Source organism: Aptenodytes patagonicus, chromosome 21, assembly GCF_965638725.1.
Source record: "Aptenodytes patagonicus chromosome 21, bAptPat1.pri.cur, whole genome shotgun sequence".
Lineage (NCBI taxonomy): Eukaryota > Metazoa > Chordata > Aves > Sphenisciformes > Spheniscidae > Aptenodytes > Aptenodytes patagonicus.
In genome coordinates this window covers 3,750,286-3,772,500 of record NC_134969.1, presented here as the reverse complement: position 1 = coordinate 3,772,500, position 22,215 = coordinate 3,750,286, and the positions used below count along the sequence as shown (strand labels likewise).

At 47.8% G+C, this 22,215-nt stretch overlaps 2 protein-coding genes across 12 annotated transcripts in view; both read right to left on the bottom strand.

Moving 5' to 3' along the window:
* The window catches only part of SRRM1 (serine and arginine repetitive matrix 1), a 19,702-nt gene extending 16,271 nt beyond the window's left edge, over positions 1 to 3,431 (bottom strand). For all 7 annotated transcript variants that reach the window (XM_076357153.1, XM_076357155.1, XM_076357154.1 and 4 more), the window contains exons 1-2: positions 3,354 to 3,431; positions 556 to 645 (exon numbers count right to left, since the gene is read on the bottom strand). In XM_076357153.1, the coding sequence (XP_076213268.1) occupies positions 556 to 645; positions 3,354 to 3,374 (111 nt within the window). In that variant the 5' untranslated portion in view covers positions 3,375 to 3,431. The remainder of the gene's footprint in view (positions 1 to 555; positions 646 to 3,353) is intronic.
* A 2,163-nt stretch (positions 3,432 to 5,594) lies between these two features.
* On the bottom strand, positions 5,595 to 21,879 carry NCMAP (non-compact myelin associated protein). Of its 5 annotated transcripts, XM_076357176.1 has the most exons (5): positions 13,873 to 14,059; positions 12,758 to 12,852; positions 8,851 to 8,945; positions 8,643 to 8,727; positions 5,595 to 8,132 (listed from the first exon to the last, which is right to left on the bottom strand). In XM_076357176.1, the coding sequence occupies exons 2-5, from the start codon at positions 12,760 to 12,762 to the stop codon at positions 7,991 to 7,993; spliced, it is 327 nt and encodes a 108-aa protein (XP_076213291.1). In that variant the 5' UTR covers positions 12,763 to 12,852; positions 13,873 to 14,059; the 3' UTR covers positions 5,595 to 7,990. The 5 variants fall into 5 exon arrangements, with proteins under 5 accessions (XP_076213291.1, XP_076213292.1, XP_076213295.1 ...); XM_076357177.1 differs by lacking the exons at positions 12,758 to 12,852; positions 13,873 to 14,059 and adding an exon at positions 21,651 to 21,879; XM_076357180.1 differs by lacking the exons at positions 12,758 to 12,852; positions 13,873 to 14,059 and adding an exon at positions 21,602 to 21,668.
* Positions 21,880 to 22,215: the final 336 nt, after the last annotated feature.

Genomic DNA, 22,215 nt, shown 5'->3' with positions numbered 1-22,215 from the left:
AAACACCCACCTGAGGAATGCACCCTCCCTAACAATCAACAGGTAGAGACTTCCACAGGGCAAATAACTGCATCTAAGCAAGGAACTCTAAACTGAGTTTTCTGCAGCTCTCTCACGGCCTCTCTGCACTGCCCGAGAGACTATCACTGCAATAACTTCACCTTCACCTACAGGATAACCAGTATGCATTTCCAACACGCTAGTCTAGAAAACCTGAAACAACAGAAAAAATACACCACCCCAAAAAAGGGGGCTGGGGGGTGACATTTAAGGATGCCTAGAATTCTAAATTACTTAACATTTCTTGGAAATTGGACTTCTTTTGAAGCTGTATTTTACATGAAGGCCTACTGGTGATATCTAGTACTATGACTAGATCATGTATATTACTACTGTATCTTTGATGCTCAAGGGGACGTTCCAAATATCCTCTAGTACAGTTTTAGAGAAGACATTCCTCACATTCCTGTATGTACCATCTGATACCCAATTACTCCATTGAAAATTGTCTTCAATTCCCGTGTCTTACTTCCTATCTCATCCTAATCAACTTACCTTCTTTTCTAAGCATTCTGCAAATTTCAGCTGCTTCAACAGCTTCTTCTGCTTGTTGCTGAAGCGATTGTCCTGTTCTGCACTTGTTCCCTAAAGCACAGGAAATAAGATTTTTAGTCTGTATGACATTCGACTATCTTCAAGTATTAGTTCCCTATATATTTGCACTGGACAGTGCACAGCAACACCAGTCACACCATTCTGTAAGCAAATAAGCCTTTTCAGGTGCCTTTCAATTTTAGCACTACAGTCTTCATCTACTGCTGAAGATTTAGGGGTAAGCAGGCTCCTGAGCTCTACAGTGACATCTTAATCATATAATCTCCCTGGCATACTACTTACAAATTTAGAAGTACAGTAGTATCAAATTGCTATGAAAAGGACTTATGCTGGAATTCACAAACTCCTCAGAAGGAATAAGCTCTTTTTCCTCTGTCCAAGAACAAAAACGTCGTATTTGTTTACAGTGACATCTATGAAACCCTTGGGTAAATTTCTCTGAAGCAAACCAGCCAACATGGAACCAGCAAGAGTACAAAGAATACTATTTTATTGATCATGCTCCGTTAAAGTTCACCAACTCGTTCCACTTTCATGAACAGAAACTATAGGTTAATTCATTTGGAATTGAAAGGCTTGAAAGTCCAGTTCTGGAAAATTTACTTGCACAGAAGTAAACAGAACCACACATGAACATGAGTGTGTGCAGAACTGCGTCCAAATACTGATGACCTGTTAATGATTTAAAACAAACCCGCAGTTCACACATGAAGTGAAGTTTATTCAGGAAGCCAACCTGCCTGATGGAAAACACAGGAATTTAATACATGCAGTTTCCTATGCACAGAAGAAGGAGTTGAGTACCAGCAATAATATAAGCTGCTAAGGAACCAAAAGGTAATAAATAAGAAAAAACTCAAATTCTAAGGTCACCTAACCACTTCACATTTGATCAGAAAGCACCTTGAATTAGCAACATTAACATGCTACAAAGTCATCAGATATTGAAAGGGAACAAACTATTAACATTCCCATTTGCTATTCTGGAACACAGGAATCCTAGACTCATTGTGGCACAGGGACTTACCAGGATTAAGTCTGTTTAAAACTTTTTATAAAATTTGCAGTCTACTGTGTGACTTACACATTAGCAACAAATGCAATGCTTGTCAGATCGCTCCAGAATTTAATGTTCTATACTTTTTAATTCTTTCTTTCACAACCCAGAAGTGAAACGGAAAGGAATGAAATTTTTCTTAGCCTGTTTATAATACGTCCAGCAGCAAGGGTAACCAAAGACAACACAGAGCACAGCATCACAGGAATTTCAAGGCAGAGACAAAATAGTTTGCACTGACGACTCCACAGAAGCGTGACGAACTGAAAGAATTATTAATAGCAGCTTTCTTGATAAGGCCAGTCCAAACTGCTGCTCTGCTGCACTTCTGTAACTTCCACGAGAACTTTGGTTTCTCCTGAACCCAGACTCAAACTAGACCAGAACGCTGTTTACAGCCCCGTTTCAGTGCCACGTTGCTTTTGTTTTTATAAACAGTCACCTTTCACAGGCCAGTTTAAAAGAACATTAGATTTCTAATTCAGTGTTTTCAGCCCCAGTAACTCTGCTGTCAACTACAACTACTTGATTTGTAAACTTTTTAACAATTGCATTAGACAGAACAAGTGTAGATTTAACTTGTAATTATTTTTCTCAGGCTAGTACGTTAACACAAAATTGAATTGAGTGAAGGATTATGTGTGGCCTCATGTTCTAAAAGCATCCTAGTGGCAGGAATAGAAAATAATAGGGCTGAACAGGTGAATGAATCTTGGAAAATTAAATTGGTTTTCAAAATTGTCAAGGAACCCCCAAAAAATAGGTTCATTCTAGTTAATGGGAGAAAAGGCTGAAAAGAAGTACACCCTAGGTAGGTTACTGTTTAATAGGCTCTGCAGAAAATACAGCACAGCTGTAAGAACAGAAAAGAAAAACTCAATGATTAAAAAAAAAAATCAAATACCAACCTAAAAATAAAGCATAACTTCTTTTTGCTTTGAATACGCTTAATAACCTTCGTGCCACAGTTTAAAAATTTCCCTCTCAAAAAAGGGCAGTTTTGTTTATTTGCTTTGAACGTGGACACCAAAGCGCATTTCACTGCAAAATCCAGTTCACCTCCCATCTGCCCCTCGGCCTTTCTCCCACACTCCCTCGCATTTAAGGGCCGCCAGACCGTAGCTCGGGAGGCAACCGTGGCACAAGCCCGCACAGGGCAGGCCCCGAGGCGGCGGGACCCTTTCTTCCTCCGGCGGGGTCGGAGGCCCGGCCGCCCCGAGGCCTAGCGCGGGAACCGGCGGTCCCAGGCCGCACCGGGGCGCGGGGCCGGGTCGGGCGAGCGCGGCCCTCGGGGCCGGCGACGGAGGCCGTGCTGCGGGCACGTGTGCCCCCGCCGCGCACAGAGCAGCCGCCCCCTCCGGCGAGCCCGGGCCCGGGGCGACGAATCCCCTCCCGGCCGCTCCCCTCCCTCTCCCGCAGCCACACGGCGCCGCGGCCTCGCGGATGGGCCGAGCCGCACCGGCCTCCTTCCCGCCGCCATTTTCTTAGCGGCGGCTCCTCACAGGAGCCTGCGCAGGGCGGGGGCGGGGGGGCACGGCGGCGCTCTTCGGGGAAGCGCGGCTCCAGCGGCTTCGCCCGCGGCGGCGGGGCCTGCAGCGGCCCGGCTCGGCCGCGCGTCCCCCGCCGGGGCTGCCCTGCCGCCTTCCCCGCCCGCCCGGCCCCCCCCAAGGCCGGCACTTACGCGGAAGAACCCCGCGTCCATCTTGCCTCCTCCGCCTCCTCCTGGTCGCAGCGCGCTGCCGTCCCGGCGTGCACCGCGCGCCCGCAAGCCCCCCTCGCACGCTCGCCGCGCCTGCGCGGGGCGGGGAGCGAAGGGGCGGAGCCGGGCACGCCGCAAAGGCTCCCCGGCGCCTGCCGATTGGCGGCGGCGGCCGCGGAGGGTCAGTGCGCGCGCGGCAGCCGGCCAATCAGAAAGCGCGGCGTTCCGCCGGGGTGAGGGGGCGGCTGTAAGACGTCCTTTCACGGCGCGCGCTGGGGTGGGGGGTGGCGGTGTGACTCCTCCTCTCGCGAGATGTTGACGTTCAGCGGAGCGGCCCGATGCGCGCGCGGGGCGTGGGTCAGGTGATCTCGCGGCCAACAGCGCATGCGCAGGAGGGGGCGGCGCGCGCGCGCGGGAGCGATTCGCGGCCGCCTCACTCCGTGCGGGCGGGCTGTGGCGGCTGCGGCCCCGTCGGCCGCCCCGCGCGGGCCTCAGCGGCCCCTTCCCGGCTGTCTTCCCTCGAGAACTGCCTCCTCACGTCGGCTCGGGCTCTTCCTCGGCAGAACAGGGGGCCCTGGGCCGATGCGGCCCCACAGGAGGCGGCGGGACGGCCGCACCACCGGGGCCTGGAGGGGGGGGCATCGCCGTGAGGGGCCGTGACCGCGATGCCGGCCCAGGCCCCTGCCCGCGCTTCTCTGGCCCTGTGGTGCTCGCCCACTGCATGAGCCCCACCGGGCGGTGCGCCCTCACCGCTCTGCCCGGTCGGTAAACGCCACGGGCTGCGTTCAGTTACCCCGCTGCTAATTTTCACGGGCGGTCTGGCCCTCCGTCCCGCTCAACGGCAAATTGGTACGTGTCTTGTGCAGGGAAGCACTCGCGTGCGGCACGTTACTGGCCGAAAGACACGTGAGAGGAAGGGAGAGCAAAGTCCCGGTTCGCTGGGGTTAACACAGATTTATCCAAAGTAACAGCCCTGGGTTTTATCTGAAAGAAACTTGTATGTCCTTCATCTTTAAAAAGGAAATGCTAGGTTCCTTTAAATAAAGTTAGATTATACTTAAAGCGCAACAGCTGCTTCCCACTTCATCAGCAGTCATTAGTAAGTGTCACACGCGAGGGACACATGGTTTTACAGATGTCTTTTTGGAAAATAAATTGGTTATGGGACTCGGGGGGGGGGGGGGGGGGAGAGACCCAAAGAACATCCTTACATTTTACCTGCTTAGACTTCCAATTATCACACCTCTGCATTTTGCACAGCCAAGTGTTCAACTCTGCTACTAAACATCCCTGGCACCGTGGAGCATGGGGAAGGAGGGCTGGGCTGGGGGCGCAGGTAGTTTCTGAAATCTAGTAAAGTTGACAACTAAACTTGGAATTACTTTATAGCTTTTTATCTTCTTGAGAACTACGAGTTGCAACCTGTTAGATGGGAGGAGGACACTAGGTGGAGCTACGTGCTCTCTGCTGAGATAAGGTGGGTGGCGGCTCCAGAAGGGGTGAAAGCTGCCTTGCAGAAGGTTTGGGAAGCAGGGCTCACCTAGAAGCGAAAATTGAAACATTTCACTAGTGTACTTGCGTCAGTAAAGCGCCAACTGTGAGACTGAAGGATCCGACCTGCTGAAGCCGTAAATTCTAGAAGACTTGTAGGAGCAAGAAAAATACTAATTCGTGCAATATCCACTGCAGATCAACTACTGAGTATGCCCTTAGAAAAAATTGTTAGCGATATTTCGTTCTATGACCTGCAGACCAAATGTTCTCATTGTCACTGCTGAATACAGCCCTGCTGGTGTTTTGTAAAGAGAGAAACTTAACCAAAGAACAGAGTAAGGAACTAGAAAGGTTGCTTGTATCGCATTGCTGAGCAAAAAGGCACTCTGAGGCACTGTGCCACTAAGGGTTCAACTTTGTATTAATTTGCAGAGCTTCATGGGCAACGTCTAATGAGTTTGTGTGAATCGGTTAATGCATTACACTGACATTGCCCATTCTCTCCAAAGGCTTTCATGGTCTGGGATTTCTTTAATAGACCAATTTGCAGTATCAGCTTTCACTTGTGGGTTTGTTTCTTTTTTAACCAGCAGGTTTACCTGATGGCAAAGTCTGGACGCAAAGGCAGCTGAAGGAGAGCTTTTCCAAAAGCTGGGGGCTTGAAAGTGGAAGCCGGGTGCCTCGACAGGGCAGGTCGCATCAGCGCTGACGCAGCTACGATTACAGGACAAGGACAGAGCGGGATTGTTCCTGGAAAACTCTTCAATCCACAGCAAATTACACAAGCATTATAGTGGTAGAGCAGTGGAAATACAGTGATTTTTGTTTCTTAAGAAGGTGATTTTGCTTGGTCAGCATAAGCTCTGGATTTTGCTGACAGGAGTCAGAATGGATTGTGGGGGCCGCCCAGGCTGTGCCAACATAAGGTGAATTTTACTGGTGAAACAGCACGCTTTGAATTTTTCAGATTGAGCAATGCTAGTGTGGTCAAGGCAGTAATTCTCCTGCCAATAATAGTAATTCTACCAATCTAGAATTGCTTATGGAAGTATGGCTCATTCTGCTTCAGTGAAGCAAAGTGCACGTCGTTGTTTTGAAATTCTGTAAATGGAAAGTAAACAAAATTTGCTAGAAGTAAGTCTGGCTGGTAACGTTAAAAAATGACAGTAAGATGGGGCTTATCTTTTCTAAAGATTTTGATACAGTGGAACATGCTCAGAAAACATCCTTAGCTGTCCAGAGATAGGAACAGGAGGCCAACTCCTTTACATTTTTAGAAAAAACCTGAATTGGCACCTGCAATCCCTTCTGAATGATTGTATCAATCATTCCTGCCACAAGAAATAAGTTAGAGAACTAGGACAAGTAAGATATTTACAATGAGATTTAGGAACTTCACAGACAGCTGTCTTAATATTTAGTTTGGAATTCAAACTGTGCTCCAGTTTCATACAAAAAAAATTTGCAAAGTAATTGAATTTAGTTTCTGCACAAAAATACCAGTCAGTAAAAATGACCTGTTCAAGAGATGCATTCACATCTTGGAAAAAATCTATCAACTTAGCACTCCAGTCCCTCATCACTTTACTCTGAGACTCCGTCAGCTTTGTTTTGGCACCGCGTGATTTAAGGATGTAACTGTTGGTGACGTGTGACGGTATTGGGAAGAGCAGCAAGTGAACCGCTGCAGGACAAAAAGCTTTAAAGCTGGAGGCTCTCTGATCAATTCAGTTAGACAACAGTAAGGTCTTTCTCTACAGCTCCCAAAAAGGAGTTAAAATACCCCACTAGCTGTTTCACTACGGTCTACAAACAGGCTGGAGCCCTCTAATGGCCACAGCAGCTTGGAGCTCACCGCCGGCAGCCTCTCGACGCGAGGCACACAATACAATAAATCCAGACTACAACGTTACCGCTGTATTCGCTTCGCACTCCATCCAGCCATTCAAGTGAGCGGTTCGGTAAAATTTAAGATGTGTGTGTCAAAGCGTGGAGCTGTTTCTCAGAGCCTCACGTACTTGTATTTAAGACAAGGTTTAACGCCTCGACTTCTTTCCTACCTGTCCTGTCGGCCAGTGTTTCGGGGCTGCACACTTGAGACAATCGGCCACTAAACGTCTGACAATGCCGCTGTGTGTTCGCACTCAGTGGGCTGTGAATATCCTTGGGAATTTCTTTGTTGCATTACTGTACACCCACAATCATCACACTCGCCAAACAACGTCGCTTTCGGTTACTTTCTAGAATAAAAAAATTTCTAAAAATAGTTCAAGCCTAGTCTGCGTTAGAGAACAAAGCCTTTCGGGATAGGAGTTGTACATAGGAGCTGCATAAAGCCTCGCTTGCTTTTTACTGCCTTCCCATGCTTACTTTTTCAATTAAAGAACTTCTCAGATTTTGTGTAAGACAAAACATTCCAATGCAACTCCAGTAAAGAACCTAAAGCAATTCTTGGCGTGAGAGTGAAAACCCTTAGGCGCTGAGTTCATTTGGAAACGGATGGGTTACCAAGTTTATAGAAATATTTTAAAAATACTTGAAAATAAAAAGTAACAACTTCTCTTTTGTCTAAAGCCATACATACGTGGCATTAGAAACACAAAAGATGAGTAAAGGTAAATACAATTTTGATACTTCCTGTACTATCCATCATGTATAAAATAGACTACAAACCTGTTTCACATAGATCATAACAAACCCAGTTTCAACCTGAGTTGTAGCTTGCATGTCCAAATTTTTCTCCCCGTTTATCATCAGTCATTGCCGAACAGAAAAAGCTCAAACTCTCTGAGTAAGCAAAAGCTCCACAAAATACGAGTGTGCATCTTTTCTTGCAGCGAATGGGCTTGGTTTATTCGGTCTCTCCACACCCAGAGCTCTGTAAGAAGGCTCACTGCGTTCCTGATGATTTGTATGTCTCCACCAGTTGATTTCAGTCATACGAAAAGTGTCCAGACCTTTAATTTTTTCCTCCCAAAGAGAGAAAGCAGGATTAATTACCATCTATAGACAAAACCACAGCTCGTTGCTATTCCAAATGCAGCGTCGCTTTGCTGAGGAGTCCCAGGTCCACGTAAATAAGAATCCCATCTCTCTTCTCTCACAGGGAGGACGAGCGTCCCCAGTTATCTGTTCTGCATGTGGATATCCACAGGTATGAAAGTCACCGTAGGATGCTGCGCCACGCTGTTGCTGTTCTGCCCTAAAGCAGGTGGCATTGCTGGTTTGGTGGGTTTGGGTTCCAGCTCCCGCTTCACTCTCATGCGTCTGTAAAGGTAAAAAAATGAAATTGTCACCGGAGCTGGCACGTGTTCGTGGTCCCTCCCATGGCAACTATCGGGAAGGTTCCCGCGGAAGCAGGTTACATCGAACAGCTACTGAAGAGTCAATACAAGCCAGGATTTCATCCCAAAGATCCTAAATGGCAAGTTGGTGCTTCTAGAGCATGTAAGTCTACCCCAATGCCCTGAAAAGTGAGAAATCAAGCTCCTCTCTGGCAGCCTTGATGCACACAGCAGACCTATGTCAACAGGAATCCCTAAACAGAGCGTCCATCGAGCATCCTCCATCAAGAACCTCTTTCTCCCTCCTAGCAATTCCATCGCAGAACGCCGACGGTGAGATTCAGGACACTTCAATCAAGCACATTATAGTTTGGATTCTCCTGGAAATCTTCAGCAACATAAAATGAAATGGTCTGTTAGATGAGAGCACACCTAACAGCGATTTTGGTTCATCTTGTCTCGCCTTAGTGAAGTACAGAACTTGGCCACATACCTGTTATATGTTTTCAATATGAGCAGAACCGCTGTAAAAATAATAATCACTCCTACTACGATGGCAGCAACTATTGCTCCAGAACCTAGCAGGGAAGCAGAAAGGAAAAAAAAGTCTTATTTACAAAGTTGTCGTTGTACTGTTTGAAGTTTGCTAAGTTCAAGGTCCATTTAAAAAAAAAAAAAAAAGCCCCCACCCCTTTTCTTACTTTGATAAAGACTTTGTTCTCGATACTTTGTGGTCACATTGACTGAGAACTGAGTATTATTGATCGGTGGTGCGGCTGTCGTCATCGTGATTCGGCTACAGAAGGAAAAAAAAAAAAAAAGAAGAGCGAGTTCATAAAATATTAACCAAAATTTGACAGCACAATTCGCTGATAATTAGGCAACAAGCCATTAAAGATTCCGAGCTCACTAAGTGCAGGCTCACTGAACTGGGGTTCTTAATATTTTCTTAGTGGTGAAAATCTGACCCTGCTGAAGTCAATGGACATTTTGCTACAATCTAGTCTTGAGCAATTTGCCTTACAATACACGCTGCTCAGTATTAGTAAGATAAAATAAGATTAATCACAATAATGCATTGTTACCTATATCTTATTGCTGTTATACAAGTTTGGGATAAATATATATCTTAAATGCTTTAGGATTTTACATTATCGTTTCAGGTTGAGATACAGATCACTGAGCAAGTAAGCGTGAAGAGTAATATGTCTTTAAGGAAGGGAAAAAAGTCAGCAGAGAAAGGTTTAAAAACTCCTTTATAGAATAGAATTTAAAGTAGCTTCATTCAGCTAACATGGAGAAGAAAAAACATTTAACCCCCTAACTTGAAGCTCCAAAAGTTACATGACAAACATGTCCTATCCCACGACAGGAGAAAAAAAAATATTGCGATGTGACTATGACAGAAAGTTGACGTGAGTTCGGGCCAGCACCTCGCTCGTGCCAGTGTCCTTTCAGGTCTATTATTGGAAGAGGACAAGCCTGCAAGCGGATGGCTGAAAATATGCCTGCTCCTGCATTTTGGTAGGATAAAATCGTAGATCTAGAAAGAGCAGCCTGTATGTTTACTGATTTTAAAAGCGTTTTCCAAATGTTTTCTAAATGTGACTAGTAACCTTAGCCGTTAAAAGACTCCTTCAGCCTGAGAAGGGTGTGAATACCACTTCAAACAGACCTCTGAAACCATTTCAGCTCCCGGCTTCAGAGAGCTAATAGCCTCAAACTATCCATCGAAAATTAAATCATTCTTCAACACCTGATACTGGAATTGAGTTTACCGTTTCAGATGCTGCCCAGTACATACACCAGCCAGGACTCTGCTCTACTCTGTTATACTCCATTGGATATTGTGGATCTGTGCCATGTTCTTGGTAGCTTTGATTTTACAGAGCACAAGATAGAGAATAGCCAGAAAGTTATTGAGTGGATAGAAATCAGTCCATAATAAAGAGAGGTGCAAATGTGACAGGCACCTCCCCTCCCCTCCCCTCTTGTTGAGGCTTTCCTAAAGGTTTCGGCAAAGTAAAACGCATGTAGTGGCAGGGTGCAGTTTTGGGAGACGAGGAGGACCCAGCTCTGATCGCTCTTGACAGGCAGGGTGTTGTTTCGGGGCAGGGAGGCCAGTAGCTGAGTCAACACCCCGTGTGTGCTTGGGAGGCTCCACCAGCAGATATAGGAAGAATGAGAGCGAGCAGTAACCAGCAGGAAGGGAGACGGTCAGTGTCCGCCTGGGTACGAAGGATCAGAACTGCGAGGTCGATTCATCAAATACTTCGATCCCCTTAAGTTAAAAAGGTTCAGGTTTTTTCTTTTAATTTAACAAACAAAAATAACTCTGTCTCGAGTCTGTAACTGGGTCATTCTCCTCCGACTGAATGATTCCTTTGTTTAGCCAAGGCCAAGTTAATTCAGCAACATGATCATGAACTGTAGTCGTCGATCTTTCCACGCTGAAAGAAATATTTTGTGTCTAGAGTTTTCCCAGCCTTATTGTATAGCACAGCGAAAGGATTTACACGCGCCTTGGAGGAACCTGTGAGAGGCACCGAAGCTCGGGTAACGGCGCTGTCCTCATCTGTTTCCCCACCCATCCATTTGAAACCACGTTGAAGAAGGCTGTACCATTGACAAGCAGCAGCTGAAGAGACTCTCCGTCACGCTGCAGGCTGGGGAAAAGCTGAGCAAGTATTTTGACTATGGAGATAATTCAGAAAAAGCCACGTCCAACTTTTACCTTGTTGCTCCTGACCAGGAGAGCACAAATTCCAGATTTACAGAAGCGTTTTTCTCCTCCTCTGGCTACTAAAATAAAAACCCCAAATAAAGAAGGCTGAATATTTCGATATTAAGCCATGTAATATTCATACTTGCTAACTTCCATCTGGTTCAAACCACCTTGGTAATGGTGAGCTATTTGTGCATGAGTCACCTATAACCGAAGAATTTTTATTGTCAGGGAAACCGCCTGTTTACAGAAAGGATGAATTTATCCAACAGGGGGTAACAATCTAAGATGCAATTTGAAAAATGCATCAAATCTTTTTTTTTTCTGCACTGTGTAGCAAGTAAAGAGGTCCAAGGTCTGTGTCTCAGGCCAGGGTGGGAGATACCAGTCCTTAGTTCTGCCGCTTTACCTACAGCAAGTCTCAGCTCCGTTCCTCACCTATGAATCAGCAGGGTTACGCCTGACCAAGCCTGTGCTGCGAGACTCAAGGACCCAGCAAAGTCCAGCGAAATCCATGGGAACCTACCGCTTTCGGGGTATTGCAGGCTGGATCCTACTCCGTTTAGAAAAACATTTGGAAAATCAAGAGTGCTCAATAAAAGCTATATAGCAGGGGAGAAGAAAAGGACTTTGATACAGCAGTCACAGGACATTCTTTCTTTATGACACACGGCAGGCACTTCCCCCTGCGCATACGCACCTGCCTGGGGTTTTGAGAGCCACTACTTCACCCGTAGCTCTCAAGATTGGGGGTGGGGGCACACACTGCTGGTTCTTTTTGCATCCCCGTATTATGGAGCTGGAAATGTTTCCATGAAGTTAAGCTTTGGGCACGTTTCCATTTAAAACACCTTTGCAGATACAGCGTACGGGTTGTTTTGGCAAGCGGGAGCAATGCCCCCATTTATACGGCCTTCCTGCCTCCCCCTGCCCTGTCGAATTTCAAGCTGAATGGCCGTGCTCATTTACAGTGAGATGGGGATCAGAGCTCATCTGTCAAGCGGCTCCCGCAGCACCTGGCAATTACAGGAGAGGGGTGACGGGGAACAGAGGGGTTTGTTCGACTTTTTCCAGGAGAGGTGGACTCCGAGAGCCAGCTCCCTGCCAGGGAAGGCAGGTGCTGGTTAGGAAAACACATAAATTCAGTGCTTTGCCACCCAGAAAAAGGTGGTCTTTGCATCAAGCTGTGTTGCAGGCTTTAAACTAGACACAAAGTCAGCTATTGTTTCTCCAGCAGTAATATATACTAGTTTTGACCCAGAAGCTCAACTCTAGTTGAATTAGATGAATTAGATGAATTAATTCATCCTTTCAACCGCACTGCTGCACAGATAGTATTTTCATCTTATATTGTGGCCAAACACAGGCTGAAAACCAGGTGATTTTTCCCTCCTTACTTATCCAGGTCTAAGGAAGAGCACTGGCTGCCAGCTCTGCTGCTCTGGGACTTGATTCCCTTCCCAAAAATGTCAACAGGGCAGGGTCTTAAATCACAAAACCCACTAAGGAATGGGCCAACAAAACCCAGCACTGGTTTGCTTGATTTCTGGTTTTCTTTCTCAGTATACTAGCCGTGACAGCTGCTAGGAAAGGGAATATTCTCTAGAATATTTAGAAATAGATTGGAATTTGGGCTATTCTCTTCCCTCAGGTCCTCTTGCAGATGTAAATGAGCAGCGCCATGTGAGAACCATCTTACACGATCAAAAGGCCGCTGAGAGCTGAACTTAATGAACACTACTAGGGTGCTGGAGCCGTGTGAGGAGAGACAAATTATCAGGGGTATAAAGCATTAATTCCAGTAAACAAATGCCAAGATGTCATCGAAGAAGCCCAAGAGGCAGTCAGATCCTATTAAATAAGGGGGGGGAAAGACTTCCTACCACATGAGCGGTAGATGTCCCGACAGTCGATCGAATCTCAGATTCGTTCTCTCCTGCAAGAATTCCACACCACAGACCCATCACCATCCTTTATCCTGCGAAAGAAGAAGCTGAGTCGTCAGCTACCGTCCACGTCCACCCTCCCACTGCTCCGAAGGAGCTTTGTGCTAAGGCATGTTTGTTTGAGGCTCAGCTCAAACCGTTTGAGCTCAGCTCAGCTCGCACATCAACCTAAGCAGCAAACTCGCTCCCATCCAAGGGAGAAGCTAATCCTTCTAAGTAAGTCCAGAGGTTTTCTCCCTTCCTAAAAGTAAGGGGGCTCAAGAGCAAGGACCTGGCTTGCGAGCAATCCCCAGAGGAAGCAGATGGGTGTTTCGGCTCTGCTCCTGCCTCCACCCGAGCAGCCTGACCTTCCCTGTCTTTGCAACGAGGTTTTCCTTGTCTAATCACAGTGAACAGCGAGTGGTTTGAACCTGCGCGTTTCACTGTTCCCTGCCGTTTTCCAGCAGTGGGGGAAATCAACTGAGCATTCATGGCACAGTGTGGAAAGGAAATAGGTTTATATTTAAGAGTCACAAACTTCAGCTCCCCGTAAACTGGCAAACCATCCACCTTCGATCCAAACAGCCTCGTGGCAGTGCAGCCACGTGCTCCCGCGCTCACCTTCCAGCAGCATCATGAGCCACGAGAACCGGGAACATCGCTGGGGGGTTGAGGCAAACTGTAATTTCAGAAAGTAGTAAAAACACAATGTGCTTCAGTGAGACCTGAATGTGCCTGAATTTACCTTGCGAGACTCTAAAGATGGAGGAAGGAGAAAAAAAACCAACCCAAGTTCAAACTGGCTAGCGGGAGCTAAGGGATAAACGTGGCCTCAGGCAAACAACCCCGCTCTGTATGGAGCCTGTGTATTAGTACGTGTCCTGATCTCGGACCAACACCTTTATATAAGCATTTGTCTCAGGTTCTGGCATGAGCTCTCCAGGTTTAGCTGTTGTTAAAACACATATTAAAGCATTTCATTTCCTTGCCAAGTTACACAAACTGCAGGCAACTCTACTGTGCCGTAGCAGCACCAAGAAAAAAAAAAACAAAAAAACAGTATTTCTACCTACGTGGCTTATATCTTGAGAGGGGCTAAAAACCCTCAGCTCACACAGATGACAAGAACTGAGGAAGTGAAGACAGGTCCCCAGAAAGGAATCCCTTCGTTTCGAAAGCCGTGCCTGGAAATACGAACCAGATAGATTTTGTCATTGACTTACCCAGGAGCAATGTCTAAACCGGACTGTGAACTGCAGATTTCCCAATTCTAATTTTTTGCCTTAAAATGCTGGGCCACACACATTTCTCCTCTCCCTCTGCGTGAGTGCACTTATTCATGGGAACTACAGCAACTCCACCATGTTCAGCAAAGTGCATTCACATCAAAACCACTCTAGATCCTTCAGGGTAGGACTGTCTATGCAGACAAGCCAGGATATGGAAGCAAAACAAGCCAGAGGTATTTTCCCACTGGTTACAGGCCAGGATCTAAGGCACGCTCAGATTAGACGACTTGCTTAGACACTTGTGAAATACACGTCAGAACCAGGATTTGAACTTAAAATGGAAAAACCCCACCATGCCACCACCACACTGTTGAAGTTCCTGCAGCTCAAAGCTTGCACTGCTCAGATGTAACCTCCAGTCCGGTTACAAAAACTATTCAGCGGGGTCCGTCAGGTTGAGCTCAGATGCCTGTTGCTGAACTTTTTCTTTTTTAAACACCCACTAACTCGCCCTCTTTCACTGACAAATACCGTATGCGTCATCTAGAGCTTCCCACTAGCTCTGGCCAGTTGTCTGGGATTTCCCATCCTGGACCCAGGCACGCTTTACTGCTTGTCTAAGTTTCTAGGCGGACCCGTGGAAGTCGGGATGCATAAAACCCCCCTCCATCCAGAAACGCTAAGCAAAACTGAAATTTTAAACTAATACATCATCCAAAAGAAAATGGTCTGGTTAATGTGCTGTGATTATATAGTAAGGCTCTTCAAAAGACACTTACAACAAATCATTTGGTCCAATGGTTGCATTTGCAGAAGATGGAGTTACTTCATTATTTAGATCTGAAGTGGTTCATTAAAGAGGAAATGGAATAACGTTTTAAAACAAAACTGCCATTTACATGCAATGCACAGATGATATATCAGATATCAAGAGAGACCCGGGAGCAATGTTGCAGCTTATTCCTGAAAGGGATTACTAGAGGTTTTCTTTTGTTGGCAGCTTTTTAAAATTAGAAGGCTCTTATTCGACATTTTTAACTTATGGCTGTACACACACGAGATGCTAAACTAACCAACTACGAGTGGTGTAATCAAGAGCTGGCAAATAAGAAGCCTCACGGGATCCACCTTATTATAACAAAGAGGGAAAGGTGCAATACGCTGCCTGGTCTTTTTTTTTTTTGGAGAAAGGATTCCTTACTTTCCAACAACACAGAACCGTGTCTCGAGACTTAAAGCAAAATAACGCAGAGAGTGAGCACGCCGATTCCCAGGTTCATGAGGTGGTCTCCAAGGCTCAGGCAGTGTCCGTAATATCTCGTTTTGCCCCTGCAATCAGGAAAGCCTTTTCTAACAGTGCAGTACGACACGCAAGTGATTTGTACCTCCTTCGGGGCCGGAGCTAGCTCACAGTTCTCTGCACTGTGTCAAGACGACCATACATCAATTTTTTCCTCATATGTGCTCGTCCACCAGAAGGGTTTGTCCAAGCAAATATTGAGGGGTTTCTATCCCTTGGTATCTGGGCATCCTCCATATCAGTCATCGCTGCACAGATTCAGTAGCTCTGCGAGTATGGCTGCACATCTGGAAATCTGGGATACGTCCCCTGTGCAGTAAGTCCCATGCTTTCTGGAAGGGATCGGATGCACTTCTGTATTACATTTTACAGCAAATTGGTGGAGATATACCACTGCATCCCAGAAATGCTGCTTATGTGCTAGAGGCAGCTCTCATGCACACAATTCAGCCAGGAAAATCAACATGGGGGACATGAGGAACAGCCATTTCATAGTACAGAACAAAGCCTGAGGCTGATTCCCAGCTCATTTGGACTCAGCAGGAGCTGGAAGCCCCTTCTGTGCAAAGAGATATTAGCAGAACCGTATTTCCGAGCGGCAGCTCCCACCGGTGCCTGGCAGCATAATTAACCTCTGATTTGGGAATGAAAAATGCAGTCTGGTGGATTACAAGACTCACCACAGCAATGGGCGAAGGAAATCCACCCGCACTCATGCACTTAAAAAGCGATGACTCTTGCAGCAGGTGCCCGGAGCCCACATGGGCTCCCCAAACACGACACAGTCCGGACTCTTTGCTTGCAATAAGGTGGCTCTACCCACTGCACACCGATAAGGTCCCAAGCACCGTGCGTGTTCCTGGGAGCACTCAGGTGAGGGGCGCAGGAGGGAAGGATGTGTAATTAGCAGTTAAATATTACCCAGAAAAAAAATGATTCAGAAAGAAGAAAAATGCCTCCAGGCACCTCTACGAATCTCAAGGCAGGAATGACTCATGGGGGAGGGGTGAATGAGACTCAAGGTGACAAATTTTAGAAACCATCAACGTGTGCACTCAAATGGAAAGCAAGAAAATTAATCTGAGCTGAACCCTCGGTTAGAGTCTGGCAGCGGTCAGTGGCATCGTACCACGCATCCCTCAAATCACACTACCCAACAATTTGTCTCCGCTGTTCAAAGGAAGTCCCAGCAAAGTGCATGGCTGGTGGCAAATTCAATGGATCCGGACAACTAAACCACAAAAAAGCAGCTTGCCCTTGAGGACAGTCTGCTTCTGTTCTTGCAGGGGAAAATCAACCCTGCTTTGTGCACGTAATGCTGTAGAAAAGGCCCTGTTACTGCAGGACTCATTTCAGCTCTTCAGCAGTATCTTTGGAAAACTCCCTACAGCTTTTCAGATTCCTAGAGAAGAGAGCTTGAAAAAACCATTCCAGATTCAGCAGTGTTTTTGCAGAAATGATTACCAGGCTCTGTACCTTGCTGGATCTGCCGTTTACTGAAAGGCTGAGGCAGTTCAGGAGATTACACTGTTGTAGAAATCCTCTCTCACCTGGATTTTCCATCAGGGCACCTGCTTTACTCCAGGCACAACCCATAAATGATCCAAAGCAGGAGAGAGGGGATTAGGACTGAAACTCTGAGCATGGGAATTGCAGCAGTAACCCTTTCATTTAAAGGTCAGAAACAGGCATCTGCCTGAAAGTCCAGTATTGCATGGAAGCTCCCAAATAGTTCCCAATTAGAAAGGAAGAAAGAAAAAACCCAAAAAGAAACAAGGGACTGCGGTTTGGAAAAGGAATCACAGCACAGAAGAGATTGGTTTCATTTAGGGCCAAAGTTTTCCATAACTACAACTTTAAATGGAGTATGTAACTACAATCACTTAAAGAAAACGTCCCACCACTTCCAGATCAACCCCCTGATTTCTGGGGTCTAACCCAGACTGAATGGGTCCGAATCTGCATTCCTGCTCTGCAGGGCAAGGTGTGCCTTCTGCATGCTCCCCATAGCTCCAGAGCTCCTCGGGAAAGAGAAGGCAGAAGATTGCTTGGGAAAGAAAAAGAGGAACCAGCAATAGAAAACAGAGGAGTATTTCCCTGCTAGTTCAGAGCGGGATAAACCCACATCTTGGTGTGGTCCTGGACCTTTGAAACACCACCAACTCCGGCCAGCTGAACTGCTCCGGGAGACAAAACATTTCTCTGCTCATCAAAACGTGTCAAAAAAAAAATAGACATTGCAGCTACACTCTCCTACAAGCCGAAGTCTCCGCCGAGCCGAGGACGTGGTCCAGACATCAGGACCCTTGTCACCGCTCGGTATCTATAGCCAGGCTTGGCACTTGTTCACAGTGCGACCAGGCAGAACAGGAACACTCAGGAGGCCCTTACACATCAGCCAGGGATCTGGAAAACCCAGAGACAAGAGGAAATGGCAGGGGAGAAGAGCTGGAGCGGGGCGAGGAGGGGCTTGGAAATCCTGGGAACAAGCTGCAAGGTGCAGCCACTGCCCCCATGAGCTGGTGCCCTGCGGATGCCGAGCCAGGCAGTGACTTGCCAGTGCAAAGCACCGCAGGACAGATGTCGCACCTCAGCCCAGTTCTCACGGGCAATTCAGAGAAGAGGAACTCGACGGCCCATTTTGTGTTACTGGAACAGGACCGATAGAAACCACAAAAAAAATGTCGGAGCATCGTATCCAGCTGGAGAACAGCATGAAATTAATTAACATCAGTAGCACGGGGCAGATCTGGGCTCCTGCTGTGGCATGCAGATCTGGAGTCGGATCCAATTCCAAAGTTTCCCAGAGTTCAGGGAGTTTTTATATCTTGTCTGGCCAGTTTGCATCCCTTCCTTGTAAAGGGTTGGCCGAGTTACATGCGTGCAGCAAAGCAGCTTTCCGTGGTGGTTCTGACAATGAAGAACAAGGAGGTTTTTAGAGACACCGAAATATATTCATATAACCATATTGTATACACACAACCTCGTCTCCCCCAGGTATCAGCGACCTCTCGTGAAGAGCCCAGCCCAAAGAGAAGAGGGGAAACCCAGCAAAAACATCTTGTGCTTTGCCTAGAGATCTGGGGAACTTGTCTTACAGGACAAAGAGCTGCGAAAATACTGTCAGCCACTTGTGACAAGAGAAGGAAAAAGGAGTTACCTGGAGTAAATGAAGACTCGTAAGGACAGTAACAATCAAAAAAAAGGAGACACACGAGTCAAATGCGTTGAAATCTATAGCATATCCTCCACCTTCCTTCCCAGCCAAACCCAGCCATGGCTGGAGTCCAGTATCATTTGTGAATGATTTCCCCAAACCAGGACTGGGATCCCAGGCTGGAAAACCACTTCTCCCAGTTCCCGTATCATCGCGCACCTCCCTGGCAAGTCCATGCTGCGTAGATGCCAGGAACAAATCCAAGGAGGAGGGCAATCCCAGATGTGCCTCCCGGCACCCCTCGCTGTGTCCAGCAGAGCCAGAGAGATGGGAACAGCTACTTCTGGATTTACCTTACACCGAGATTCCCATGGGACAGAGTAAACACCAGCGGCTTGCGCTGTGACCCACAGCAGGCTGGAATGAGTTCGCACCCTGAGCTGCCTTTCATGTCAGAGAACAGCTCTCTGCATTTATCAGCACAAACCGTAGCACGTGAATCAACATGGCTCCTGTTTGCTGGCAGACGGGTGTTCGTTTTCCTTTTCTAAAGACAAATACGTTTGCTAGGTCAAGAGTTTTGAGGCTTCCATCACCGACTAATAGGTAAATAGGAAACTTTGTCTTTCCAAGTAATTATTTGGGTTTCTATTCTGCTCTGAGCAGAAGCACAAAAGAGCTGTGCGGCACGCAAGGCTGTGGCGCTTTGCATCAGCCGCTGTGACGATCCGTGGGCTCATTTCACCCTCCTCAGCCTGAGCGCTGCCAAATCCCACCAAAAACCACCTTCTTTGCGAGCACGCAGTTGGAGGGTTAGATGCTGATGTTAGGTGGGATGAATCTAGGTGTGTGTTTGGTCCAGGGAGCTGTATCCATCCGAACGGGGGGATGTGACAAAGGCAGAGCCCCTTTCCTCCGCCCACTCGCCCAGCCCGGCGCTTGAAGCGACTGCACCACCAACCTCGTAGCTGGGCAGGGGGATCCCCCACTGGTAGCTGGCCCCGAGCAGCTGACGGTGAGGAAGCACCGTGACTCCAGGGCCCCTCGAATTAGGTTTTAATGTCGTTGCTCCATGGAGGTGGTTGTGAAAACATTAAGCTATGTATGTCAGTGGGAAACTGGATGACTCAGACATCCCAGCAGCTTTTTTTTTTTCTTGCTTTCCTCCTCTGTGATCTCCATTCATGCCTCATATCATCTCTCCCTGCAAGAGGCCTAACAAACACTATAGGTTTTGGCTGCATTTCCCAATTTCTGTGACTCTCAATGAAAGCAGCACAGTCATCCCCACCACATTTTTTTCCTCTCCCACATGCCCAACAATAGGCCAGGTCAAGGCTAACTCGCCGGCCCCCACCAAACCCCCTCCTAACACAGCCGCTCTTCAGCGATGCTGATCCCAGCCTGGCACAAGGGCATGAGATCCCAGCACGTGAGGTATCACCCTGGGGAACAGGGGCTGCTTTGGGCAGACACCAGCACCCCGCAGGGTGTTCAGCATCGATGGATTTACCCCGTGAGCACAGTAGCTGCTGATCTGTGACCACTGTAGGCACTCGGCGTATCACTCACAGGCTTCTTCAGCTCCTTTGTGTACTAAATCCTGACTGATTCACTGTTTATTGCCATAAGCAAGAAGAAGAATTTAGTGTAACTAATAAAAGTCACACTTTCAGCAGCAGCAGACAGATAGGAGCAGGGCTGGACTGGAAACCCTCATGAATTACTGCCAACGGAGGAGCCAAGTCTACTGCCAGCTGTGGATTGGAGTTTTAGGACTGTTGTCCTCTGCCTGCAGCTCACGCATGTGGTACAATGTGCTCCCCAGCTACTGGACTGGATCTTCTGCAATTGAAGCTGTTCATCTACCAGGAAAACGCAAATCTCAATACCGTTCTAAGAACCTCTGCAAGTTTCATATCCTTCAGGTTTTTCTGCATTAAAAAATATAGAGAGAATTCTGGTATGCAGTATAGAAATGCAACTCCTTTCACTCCGCAAACAGCAGGACAAAGGCGGTTGCAAGATTTCTTCAAGTACTGCATATGCAAACTTGTTGAATTGATGAGGTACATTCCCCTCTTCCAAGAACACTGTGTAGACAAACACGTAGGCAGTGCGATACTTTACGCTTACACCGCATCCTCCATCAGCACCGTTCAAAGCTCTTGGCAAGCCCTCGGTGTCTAAACCTGGCATCCACAGCCCAGGTACCTGTCCACACAGCAGGACAATAATTCTTACGGGGCCATGAAGTCACCGATTACTGCACTGCCTTTGTCTTCTGGTTTCTAATCACCAAATCAAACCCTCCTGCCCAAACATTCCGTCCAGCACAATGTATCACATCAGTGAAATTTGTTTACAAAATACTATGCTTCCTTTAGCAAGGACTTCCTGGGGCATTAAGTACATTAATTACCATGAAAAAACAGAAATCGCAGTTCAAATCTGTCAGCAACTTCAGCATGTTCCCAAATAATGAAAGCAGTATAGTTTTGTTCTGTGCTGGAGACACTCAGCGAACCGTAACACAATGCTCCAAGCTTTCTAGTTCTTTTCACGTTAAATATTAGTCTGCCAACCCTTTCCAGCATGCCGCTCAGCAGATTTAAAAAGGAAAAAAACAAAACAAAACAAAACCACCAAACAAAACCCCCAAAAAACACCAACAAAACCTTATTTATGGTGCTGGGGTTGAGTAAGGCAGGACAAGAGATTCAGCACATCCACAGTGATGAAAGGACACTGCTAGCGAGAGAATCATCTTTCAAGCAGATGTGCAAACTTCTCTCTGGGGAGGAGGCAACTTGCCAGATCAGTTCCAGTCCCCGTACCTTAAAGGTTTCCCATTAATGAAACAACTGCTAAAGCAGCAGTTTAGCAGAAAACCGTACGATCACATCTGCTCTGTATTTCTTTCTGGTTTACAGTTACCGATAAAGAACTCGGCTGCACATAGAAGCATTAACTGTAGCATATACAGTCACTTGCACATAAACCCGGAGTAACCCCACTGAAACGACCACTGACAGCCATTTCACCGGCAGCGGAAAGCAACCGAGAGCTTTAGAGCGGTAAAGTTCAATTTATACCAATTCAAAATATATACGTACATCCAGCCCCCTGCAAGCCTTCACCCGCCCAGCTGCCGAGGCTACTCACGGGAGGATGCTGCGGGCTTCAGGAGCTCATCACCGGGCCCCGCTTTCCCGCGGAGGAAGGCGGACGGCGGTTCCCTCCCCGCCGCCGCTGCTCTCCCCGCCGGGGCCGGCTCAGCCCCCGCCGTCCCGCTCCCTCCCCAGCCGGGCCGGGGGAGCCCTGCCCTGCTGCTGCGGGGAGCCCGGGGAACGGGGCTCGGGCGGTGCCGGGGCCGGTACCGGGGCCGGCTGGGAGCCCGGCGCAGCCCGGCCGCCGCAGGTGGTTCCCCCGGGGCCGCCCAGCCGTGCCCTGCCCCCGGCACCGCCTCCCCGGCCCGGCCCGGCCCCGGGTGCGGGGCTGCGGAGCTCCCCCGCGGGGAGGGAGGGGGGCACGGGCAGAGCCCCGGCTTGCACCCCGCAGCCACCCTCCTCCCGGCGGGGCAGGGGGCGGGAGGGAAGGGGAAGGGAAAGGGAAAGAAGAAGGGGAAGGGGAAGGGAAAGAAGAAGGGGAAGGGGAAGGGAAAGAAGAAGGGGAAGGGGAAGGGAAAGAAGGGGAAGGGAAAGGGGTCTGACACAGAAACGGCTCGGGC

Coding starts and splice junctions, on each gene's coding strand:
- NCMAP (XM_076357176.1), bottom strand. Junction 8,728..8,850: donor AGAACAAAGTCTTTATCAAA/GTAAGAAAAGGG, acceptor CTTCCCTGCTAG/GTTCTGGAGCAATAGTTGCT. Junction 8,133..8,642: donor ATATTGAAAACATATAACAG/GTATGTGGCCAA, acceptor TTACCTTTACAG/ACGCATGAGAGTGAAGCGGG.